Genomic DNA, 12,040 nt, shown 5'->3' with positions numbered 1-12,040 from the left:
TTCTCGTTTTATTTTAAGAAACATTTTGACTTTTTAATTTATAAAAAAAGAAGTTATTTTTGACGATAATATTTATACTTTTTTATGCCGAAACATTAATTATATGAAATTCACTAGAAAAAAAACTCGCAAAGTAAGATCCAAAAATTTATAAAAACACGTTTTGTTCTGTTATTTAATATGTTATAAGCACTTGAAAAATCACAGTGTATCTTTAAATGCAGCTAAAGCATTTGTCGAGAGATTTTTGCTCTATTTCAAACGACATGTGTTTTATTGAATATTTTCACCATTTTGCTTAATTACTATCATTTTTAATATTATTTTGTAAACAGAATCTTATTTGAAGCAAAAATTCCAGATGATTTAAAATGTAGTATTATCAGACCCATTTATAAAGGAGGTGATCACACCATTTTAGGTAATTATAGACCAATCAGTATTTTGCCATCACTCGAAAAAATTCTTGAAAAATACATTCAAATTAAATTAATAAAATATTTGGAAGATTTTTCTATTATTGATACTAACCAATATGGATTCCAAAAAAAAAGGGCACTGAAGTGCTACTTCAAAAGTTTGCCAGCTTGATAAATAATAATTTAAATAATAAACATCATGTATTAGTCTTATTTATAGATTATTCCAAGGCATTTGACACTATTAACCATAAAAAATTGTTGAAAATACTAGAAATCATAGGAATAAGAGGGAAACTTCTAAAACTATTTGAAAATTATTTGAACAACAGGTGCATGCAAATAAAGCTTTTGAACACATTAAGTAAAAAAAGAAAAATCTTAGCAGGTGTTCCTCAAGGTTCCATATTAGGTCCTATTTTATATATAATTTATGTATCTTTTATTAAATTTATTTTTAAACATGTAAAACACTTTGTGTACGCGGATGATACTGCATTGGTGTTTTCTTGCAGTGATTTGCAATTATGTATTGAACTTTTACAAAAAGATTACATTGAACTTTTAAAATGGTCTCACGACTCTGGCCTAATCATAAGTGCAAAAAAAACTAAATTGATACACATTAGATCACCCAATGCCAAGGTAAATACTATTATACCCGAAATTAAAACACACAATTCAGATTGCCTACATGTTGGTATCCCTGCGTTGTGTACATGTGAAAATATTGAACTGGTTAAAAAATATGTTTATTTAGGTGTTATTATTGATTGTTTTTTCAAATGGGATTTACAGATAAATAAAGTCTGTGAATGACTGAGATCTATTATTAGTAGATTATATAAATTAAAATTTTATGTTCCAATATGCACACTTCGAATAATTTATTTATCACTAGCTGAATCTATCATAAGGTATGGAATTACAGCTTGGGGATTTTCCTCTAAAACAAATATAAATCATGTTCAAGCAGTTCAAAATTCTCTTGTTAAATTATTAGCTCATAAAAGTTTATATGAACAAAGGCATAATGTTCCACACCTTTATCAAAATCTGAAAATCCTCTCGGTAAGAGCAATTATGTGGTATAAAATAATTTTTCAACACATAAATAGCCCTATGTACATAAATAGACTGGAACACACTTACAATACTCGATTTACATTAAATGAAGGACTAATCGTACCAAAGCATGTAAACAAATATGGAAAAAGAACGCTAGACTACATGATACCAAATTGTTTAAATATGTTACCTGCAGAAATCAAAAAATGTACAAATATAAAAAGAATTTTTTTGTTGAAAAATTGGCTAGCTGAAAGAAATAGTTTGTACTAGACTCTAATACAAACTATTTCTAACTGCATACGCTTTAATTGTTTTTTGTTTTTATTTTTATTGTATTACACCTCTCATGATATGAATGTATACATTTGATATAATCTGTTTAAGTTAAAAGCACCCAATGACAAACTACTTTAAAGTAGTTTATTGGGACTTTTTGAATTTTGTATATTATTTTGATATTAAATAAAAAAAAAAAAAAAAAAAAAAAAAAAAAAAGCGCGCTCCCTCTAACATTGATATTTATATATCTCCCTTTCAAACCATCTTTGAACCTTTACTACGGGGCCTTAACTGTGAAATTTGTTGAATTGTTCAAATTCTGTGAAACAACCCATCCTTAGAAAGCGAGTTAAATTTCAGCCAATATTGAAGTGTACTAAACCCTTGTTCAACCACATTAAATATATCCGTCAAGTTTTCTTCTTGAAATAATATAACGGTATCATCACCAAAACTGAAAATGTTAAGGTTAGTGTTGTCATTTATATAGATAATAAATAACTTACTCTAACAACGAAAAACTGAGCTTAAAAACGTCACCCTTACGTAAAATTACACATAGGAACATACAAACAGATTTTCTGCCATTTATTTTTATAACATCAAAAAAAGTTGTTTAAATATGTATTTATTCATATATTCTATTTTTACCGTGCAATGCCGGGTTTCAAGCAACAATGTTAAGTGTAACTCAAAATAGAACAGTAACGCCCTTTTACTGCTTCCAAACAACCGTTACAAGTTACCATTAAACACTATCTACACTTCCTGAAAATAATAATACTATCACAATGAAATATTCTATGAGGCATGACTTATGTGTATGACGATGAGAATAAAATTCGTGCGTATGAAATTCATTTGTAATAAAATCATTCGTATGAAAATCATTTGTCTGAAAAACATTTGTTTGAAAATCATTTGTTTGAAAATCATTTGTTTGAAAATCAATTGCATGAAAATCTATTGTATGAATATAATTTTATGAAAATCATTTGTATGAAAATCATTTGTATGAAAATCATTTGTATGAAAATCATTTGTATGAAAATCATTTGTATGAAAATCAATTGTTTGAAAATCATTTGTATGAAAATCATTTGTATGAAAATCATTTGTTTTAAATGTGTATGAATGAATTGAAATGAGTGGGAATGAATTAAAATGTGTATGAAAAGAATTTATATATATAACAATGTATATGAAAAGAATTGAAATAAGTATATGTTTAAAAATGTGTATGAAAACAATTGATATATGTATAAAATGTGTATGCAATAGATTTTATAAAAAAATATGTATGAAATGATATGAAATAAATATGAAGTGATTTGAAATGTATATGAAGTTTAGTTAAATGAGAATTAAATGAAATTTGTGGGAAATTAAATTAAATATTAATGAAATGAAATTAAATATGTATGAAATTAAAATAAATATGTGTGAAATTAAATGAATACGTTTGAAATTAAATGAAATATGTATGAAATGAAATGTAATATGTATGAAATTAAAATTAATTTGTGTGAAATTAAATTAAATATGTATGAAATGAAATTAAAATAAATATGTGTGAATTTAAATGAAATATGTTTGAAATTAAATGAAATATGTATGAAATTAAATTAAATGTGTATAAAATAGATTTTATAAAAAATCATGTATGAAATATTTATGAAGTGAATTGAAATGTGTATGAAATTAAATTAAATGCGAATGAAATGAGATCAAATTCAAATGTCCGTAATTTAATGAAATATGTATGGAATAAAATGAAATTAAATATGTATGATAACATGCGAAATGAACTAAAATGTGTGTGAAATAAAACGCTTGTGTAATGAAATTTAATGTGTAAGAAAAGATATTCTTGACGTGTGTCTGTTAAAAACCGTACCTAACTATGTACGATCGAATAAAGAATGAGATCCGAAAAAATGCGAACAGATGTTTAGATAGTTTTGATAAGCGTAGAGCGGATAGACGGCGGGAGGAGTTCCAGGATTATCAGTTAAATGCTGTGTGAACATAAAAAAACCATTTTAAATCAAAAGACATTTTCCTTCCTACGTCTGTAAAACCGTTGGTAGATTTTTTTATTATGACAGATACGAAATGCCGCTATCAGCTGTTCAAAAGTCATCTGTCAAACTGTACAAAAGAATTGTAATGTTAAAAATCAGTGACTAGACAATGAAATTCACTTTCGTCTATGTATAATGTATTCTCAAATTGAGAGATTCTGGTGTGTGTTTATTCATTGGGTTAGAATATATTATTATGTAAATATGAATTCATTGATGTTTACACTTTACGCAATGCTGATTCATGTGTTTATTTCCAGCAGTTACGAGCCGCCTCCGCCAGCGGCGCCGCCGGCCGCCGAGCCGCCGCCATTAGCGCCACCGCCGCGCCTGCCGGCCGACTGCCGAAACATCAACGTCATCGAGCGGCGCTCCGGAGGGGGCTCCCCCACCTCCAACTCTGCCCAACCTCCCGTCAGTCCACCCCAGGCTGTCCGCGCGTGCGCACCGCGACCCGACCTGCCACCCCCCAATAACAATAAAACACCCCCGATGGAAAAGCCGGCAGTCCCCCCTAAACCGCCGCGCAGTCGAATCGGCGGCTTCCTCTCTCGTTTCGCAAACTTTCGATTCTCCTCGCGTAAAAAGCAAAAAAAAGACATCGGAAATGTCGACGACATCGTTAAACCAAGTGTTGTTGTTAAGAGTAACGGTGGAAATATCGCCTGTGATACGGAGGCTGTAGTTTTGAAAGCGGGAGAGATAGCCGGCAATGATGGGGAGAATTTTGTTTACATTCCCTTGAAACCGGCGATGGGGCGGCCGCCCTTGCCGCCCGGCCGGCAACCCCGCAGCCCCAACGGAGACGCGCCACTGAAGAAACCCAACGGGACACCCCTAAACTCGTACCAACAATCTCGCAATCAAGAAATTAAAAATAATGACAGTGTGGACAGTAATAATTTGGAAGTCGTTCTGAATCAATTGTTGAGCGCCGAGCGAGGGGAACTGGAGAGGCGCGACTCCTCGGTTTCGGACTGCTACAAGGGCGGCTTGTTGGAGACAGACCTGGACACGGAGACCACGAGGACTGTGCACCTTGTGGGGAACAGAGCCAGGAGTCTGTTGCAGTTGCCGCCGCCCATACCGGTCGGCAGGACTCACAAGTCCATGGAGTATCTCTTGGATAAAGAAAATCTCAGATGCGTGGAGGTAAGTCTATTCAAATTTAAATGTATCAGTTTGCTTTAATATTGTTATTATGATATACTTTAAAAATTGCTAAGACGTCATCTGTCAAAGCGGCGTTTGACAGAAAATTATTCACACCCTCCTTTGAAATAATAATATTGTTTGTTGTGACAATCCGGTAACGCGCGTTTCTTGTGTCAATTTAAAGCGAATATTCACTTTTGAGTGCCTTGCTATTCAGATCTAGCCACTAGACACAACTAAATCTTACTACATAATATTGTTATTTATAATATTTTTTGTTTAATTTTTATAGTAAATTATTGTAATCGCTGTGGGTACCTACCGATTTTTACGCAAAAACTTACATCCTTGTCTCGAGGTTTGAACCCTTGAAAGCTGATCTCACATTTAATGGGAAACAAAAACATTAAAGAAACAAAATCAAAAGATGGATTAAAGAACAAAAAAATTATAAAGTAAAAGGATAAAACAAATATGTATACCATTACATTATACACTTTATTATATTATACAACCGTACCTCATAATATTTGCAGATTCTTTGTTCATCGCCGCCCTTATAATTATATTTTATTTTATTTGTTCTCAGTTTAATATTATTTTATTTAAATTCATTATTTCACATTGCCTTTTTATTGAATATTATTAAATTGGAAAATGGGCCCAATTACCAAATTTTTTTTTTAAATGTGTAATTTTATTGAGTCGAATAAAAAATAAATTGAAATCACCAAAGAACGTAAGCCAATTTTGAAATTAGCGAACAGAATTTTAAAAATACCCTTTATTTCAAATTTCGTACCGCTAGCGGTCACAAAGATTTTTTTTTTGTTTCTTCAAATCACAAACAATAATTTATTTCGCTTTAATGACCAATATTAACAAATTAATTAATTAATTTGATACCCAATTTTACATGACCTTGCGGACTGTACTTATTTACGTTAAAAATAGAAATTGGAAACTGCAATATTCATGACACCAGAGCTCACCGTTCTAGAGGCTTTAGTCAACAATTTTTGTTCGTAATACATTAACAAAATTTCTGCTGTTTGGTATGACCGCTTAGTTATCCCCCATCATTACACAAGCATCGTTTTCCACTTATAATGATGGAAGTAGTAGTTTTTCAAATATTGTCATAATAAGTTATTTCTTTAGGTATAAAAACTACGATTATTTTATGAAAATATATTATTTGCGAATGAACCTAATTATTAGATAACATCTGTAAATTTTATAACATGAAACTATTGCACACGCATGTAGCTTACTGCACGCGATGAGTTACCTTTTTTCCACATTACTGTCGATACAACATCGTTACTATAACTAGTTTTTACGCAATATTTATTTACTTACATCATTTTAGGGTTATCCGAACCGGAATACGAAAATAATAATAATCCAAAATCTAAATAGAAACAAATCGACAAAATTTTTCATTTTTTTAAGGCCTACGTCGTGTAATATTTTAAATTGAGCCACTATCAATAACAACCCTTACGTAGATGGCGATAAGGTTTAAATTCCCGCTTAACACCATCCGCCTGTTTTGATTTACGCAAGAAAAAAACATGGCCAAAAAGTGCGTTTTATTATATTTTGTGGATGTTCAGGCATAAATATTTATTTTTTTTTCGATTATTTTATAAATAACTTAATTTGCCACATTATACAATAAAATCATAACCGAAAATGGGTTCCTAAGTAGGAGATTTTGAACTTTAAAGCAGTTTTAATAGGCCTTATACATTATTTTTCTGAGCTTATAAAAAGACTTATCTAAAAAATACTCGATTGTTTCAAAGGCCAAGATGTATTCTACTCGCAGTATTTAATTAAAGCATCTGAAACATTTCTAGGCGACCAAATTTTCAAACCAAAAACACATGATTTTGCATTACTACGAATGGCATCGCCTTAATGCAAATATTGACAAAACCAAATAATTCTCCCTTTTTTCACTAACTCCACACAGGAGGCTCTGAGGGAAATAATTTCCCCCAAGGCCTATGTCATCTTTTGGGATTCTGTGTGGATGGTCTTTTTTAAGGAAAAGAAGTTCTGGGTGGGAGGTAAAAGTTATGAGAGTTGGGGAGGAATCTAGGGATCGGTATGTCCAGGAGTGACGGACGTATGAATATATTCCTCCAACTGCTGCGCAAGGCGATGGGTCGAGAGACCAGTAGGAGAGATCAAAGGGTCTCCCCAAACCAGCGTCTCCCGATCTGGCACGCCACGCAACTGGTTGCAGGCGCATCCTCACCCGATGAACCACGCCACCCCTGCTAAATCACCAAACGTAGGGATCACCTATAGCGGAGGTTTTTTTTTTTTTTTATATTTACTCCACACAGGAGGCCCTGAAGAAAATAATTTCCCTCAGGGCCTATGTCATCTTTGGGGATGCTGTGTGGAGGGTCTTTTTGTGGAGAGGAAGGAGTGAACATGGGTCTTGAAGAGTCCCATGTTGTAGGAGGGAGGAAACAGAGGCCGGCAATTCGTTCCACAGCCTAGCTGTTGAACTTAAGAACGAATCGTAGAAGCGACCCGTTCTCATGTGACAAGTGTCAACTGTGTACAAATGTTGGGCGCGCGTTTGGCGTGTATCCCGACTACGCACCGGTGCCGAAGGGATCAATGACGCTAGTTCCTCAGAGCATCTTCCATTGTAATACCGATAGAACAAGGACAGCATACCTACCTGACGCCTGTGCTCTAAAGATTGCAGTCCGTCTGTTAAGATTGGGGAATCTATCAAACGGACCGCCCGTTTTTGCACAGAGTCTAGGGTTTTTTTCAGGTATTTAGGGGCTCCGGACCAGAGATGGCTGCCAAATTCGACAGTAGGGCGCACTTGCGATTTGTACAGGGTCAGCAATTGTGTATTATTAAAGTATCTGCGACCTGTACAGTACGCCCAGCTTCTGAGAGGCCAACTTTACTCTGGCTTCGATGGAGCCCCCGTACCTGAGCTGGTCACTTACAGTTATATCAAGCATATCAATGGAAGGCCTGTTCGGAAGATTGCTTCCGTTGAAGGAGACTAGATTATCATTTGGATCCCTTTTAGACGTAATCAGACAGGATTGGGTCTTTGAAACATTAAATTCGACGAGATTATTTTTACCCCAGGAGGAAATACTCTCGAGATAACCGTCCATTCTCTGCTTCAAAGCCCTCCGAGCCGTTGGAGTTTGTGTGCCCTTTGGGGGCTTGTCAAACAAAAAGCTATCGTGTCGGTTATACAAAAATGATTCCCGGGGCGGCGGTACCAAAACCCGCCTCCCATATATATATTAACATATTCAACGGTAATATTTTTTTAAAATAATAATTATTTTCTTTGTTCCGTAATAGCATGATATGCGTTAAATTTTAACGCTATTGTCACATAAACGTAAATCTATTTTATATTTGATTGGTCTTCAATAAATCAGCAAAAATTTTAAAATCTAATAATTTCATAGATTATGCATTTTTTAAAGCATGCTAGGGGTTTTAATAATGTTGTTAATAAATAAAACCCATCGTATTCAATTGATTGATTAGTCTTCAATAAATCTTCATTGCAACGTAATGCATTATTTATAAATTGCTATTGTATGCATAATATAGGTATAGGTATGGCTTTGTACAGTTTGACATCATAGGCAAATAATTCTTTATGGATTAGTTTTGTCATATTATATTTCAGATTATAAATTTATAATATTATTAATAATTAATTACGTTTTTTTAATTGACCTTCGCCTTCAATTGGCCAGAACTGACCGTATCTTGTTCTGATTTTTCTGTTTTAAATTTTCGTTTAAAATCGCCAATATTATCGTCAATAATTAAATATTACAAGTTGAGGTTTTACTCTAAAAAGTTGTTCCAAAAATAAAAATTATGCTTAATATTTTATTCAATGGCTCATGTTGTGCGTTTTCTTTTTAATAAAAAAATATATTTGAAAACCTTCTGTTTCCGTCATTATAGTAGGAAAATATTGCTTTCGATTCAATTAAGTTTATTATTTTTTTTAATTATTCTTTTTGGTGCTTTTTTAACGATGACTAAAAAATGCACTTTTCAAAGGCTGCTTCATTGATGATAAATATGTCGATATCCGAATTGATTTTGCTCTACAGCAATTATGGAGGACCTGCCTAACAGGAATTGAAGCCACGTAGCTGGTAACTCGACGCATTCGTTCACACAGCTACTAAATGTTCTAAGACGTAATAGAATATATTACATGAATAATGTGTTCATAAGTTAGGAAGTTAATTCTATGTAATCACCCCCGTGGTAGTAATTTAAGGGTGGAAAAGCAACCCTTAATGGATCATCCTTGTAATGTACAGTATTTGTAGATTTTACGATAATGCGCACTTGGATGAAATATTAACACTGGATCAATAAATGTTTTTTTCTATTTATTTGTACTTATTTATTTATTAGTAGTTCGTGATGAAATTTACGTAGCTGACAAGTGTAATGGATAATTTTAAAATATCAGAAGCTAGCTGTACTGTACACGGCCCGCTGTTACTTTAAGAGGAAGCTACAAGCCAAAAATGTGTATATTCTTGGTACACCTTATATTGTAGGTAATAGGCATTAAAATCGCTTGACAAACGGAGTCTAGAAACGTTCGATTTCAAGCACAAAACTGGTTTTTATTTATTTTGTAAATAATTTTACAAGAAAGCAAAAAAGTTAATCAAGTGAAACTGTCACAGATAATCTTAGCTATAATACTGTATTTTTTTAAAGTTGTTTCCTTTATGCGTTCATACATTTCTACTGAAATTTTTTTTTTCAGTAGTTTACATTTATATTTTGTATTAAGTAATTTATTTTATTTTTTTGAATTCTACTCAAGGGAAACTATAGGAAAAGCTTCAATTTATTTAAATCATATTTTGGTATTCATAATGTAAACCAATTCAATCGAAAATAGTGATTTGGCATTAAGCTTCACTTAACCTTAGTTATAAACCACTGATCACTCACCAATAGATCGAAGTTACAAGTGTAAGTGATGGGGAATAAGATAAATGTATAAGTTGTTAAGCGCCCTCGGGGTGATTTTCTCACGAAAACGGCGCTATAGAAATAATCTAATTATTATTATTATCTGTATGAAATCGTATGTATATGAAAATAACGATCGTGGAAAGTAAATATATGTCATGTGGTTCCTGATATAATTTCCATGTAGGGATCGGTATGAAAAACATGATCGTGTAAAACGCCCACTAGGCTCTAGTCGTGAGATCTCAGAGTGTTCCCCATTATTGGGGTGCCAATAATTAACCCTTAGCAGTTGAGGCTCTTATGATTGTTATATGTTAATAGTTACAACTCAGTTATAGTTGCTAATAATAATTACAACTATGTCATTACAATCACGACCATTACTCTCATCCAACTGACTAACTAACTAACTAACTAACCATCAAACCGTTTCAGGACGGACCGGCAAACAACTCGGTCTCTGCCTACACGTCTTGCCTCATTCGTATTCATACATCGTCTCATACACTCTTCTGTTATTCCGACAGTTGACATGGTCCGATTCAAGTATCTGGTTCACTTGATCGTTCCATATTTTTCTCAGGCACCCCCGACTTACTTACTACTACCTTTCACATTCTCGTCATATATTCTTACACTCCTTTATTTTTCCATTCACTCTACATCAAACCATCTAAGCGTCTCTTTCTTAATCTTACATACTCATCAGCTTTACATTATTTGCGGATCTTCACATTTCTCACACGATCATACATGATTTTACCACACATACGCCTCAGGGATCTCAACCAACTGAGTATTGTAAGTTTTTACACATCTTCGGATCTACCGGATCTGCCCTGATGATGGACACTGCAACGATGTCCGAAACGTCGGCTAAAGAAGGAGTTAGCGCAACACGGCATAACACCCCAAAAACAACTGAGTATTATATTTCGCGGACACTATTTTATCCATTGGGCTAATTGATGTTAATTACGCTTGAATATTTTCTGATATCCTCAACTATACAAGGTTTCAACACACCTGCGCCTTAGGAATCTTATTTCCAGAGCATTTATGCTAATTTCGTCCTTCGTCTACCATCTCCTTATTAACGCTGTCAACTTCGGGGTTGGACACACGTAAACAAAACGTCCACATAAATTATCTATTCATTAATTTTATTATCTAATGAATATTACCTCAAAACCATTTTGGGAAGAAACAATGCTGAAATGAAACTTCGGAACAATGACGTCGTACCAAAGAGGAGAGAGGACATTGTCACGAAATCACTACTCATAATCCTAATAGGCGCTGCAGACCATACAATTTGGTTGAGCGGTTGTATCAATCTGGTTGAGTTGAATGTAAATTTGAACCGCATGGAGATGCGTTGCTTGCGATAAGGGGGAAAGTCGACGGTTGTACCGCCAGAGCATCAAACCACCATCCAACAACCCATCCAACTGTCCAACCAAGTTGGATCGACTATAGCGTGGTTGAGCAGTTGAACCAACTTTACTCTGTCTGCCTAGTGAGCCGTCCTGCGTAGTTGTCTGTGAGTAGGGAATGCAATCCCGGTATACCGGGATCCCGAAATACCGAGATCCCGCAGACATTTAGCGGGACTAATCTCGGTCGAAAATTTTGCGGGATCCCGCTGGACTGGCGGGATTACAGAGAATTACCTTCAATTCACTTACAATGCGCTAATGACTATTATGCCAACCAGCGTGGAAGCTGAACGAGCTTTTTCAGCCGCTGGCTACCTTGTGTCCAATATCAGAAGCCGTTTATCAGATGACACAATTAATACTTTAACTTTTTTACGAAGCTATTTCCAAAATAATGTTTCATTAAACTTATGATGCTCATTGTACAAGAATATTGTTTATCGTGTGAACGTTATTATTAAAATTTAAGTTTCAGTTTCAGTGCCGGCAATCCGGGCGTTTATTTTATTTTCATTTGTGTACATAGATTTCTTTTACCCACCTCACTAGACAAAGTCTGTTC

At 33.9% G+C, this 12,040-nt stretch overlaps 1 protein-coding gene across 3 annotated transcripts in view; it reads left to right on the top strand.

The window, feature by feature from the left end:
• The window catches only part of LOC149414820 (uncharacterized), a 399,189-nt gene that overhangs the window by 189,200 nt on the left and 197,949 nt on the right, over nt 1-12,040 (top strand). For all 3 annotated transcript variants that reach the window (XM_089642875.1, XM_089642874.1, XM_089642877.1), the window contains one exon: nt 4,114-5,005. In XM_089642875.1, the coding sequence (XP_089499001.1) occupies nt 4,114-5,005 (892 nt within the window). The remainder of the gene's footprint in view (nt 1-4,113; nt 5,006-12,040) is intronic.

This window comes from Hesperophylax consimilis, chromosome 19 (genome assembly GCF_061612785.1).
Source record: "Hesperophylax consimilis isolate HC1 chromosome 19, BYU_Hcon_1.0, whole genome shotgun sequence".
NCBI classification, from domain to species: domain Eukaryota; kingdom Metazoa; phylum Arthropoda; class Insecta; order Trichoptera; family Limnephilidae; genus Hesperophylax; species Hesperophylax consimilis.
This window is presented reverse-complemented; position numbering and strand designations above follow the sequence as displayed.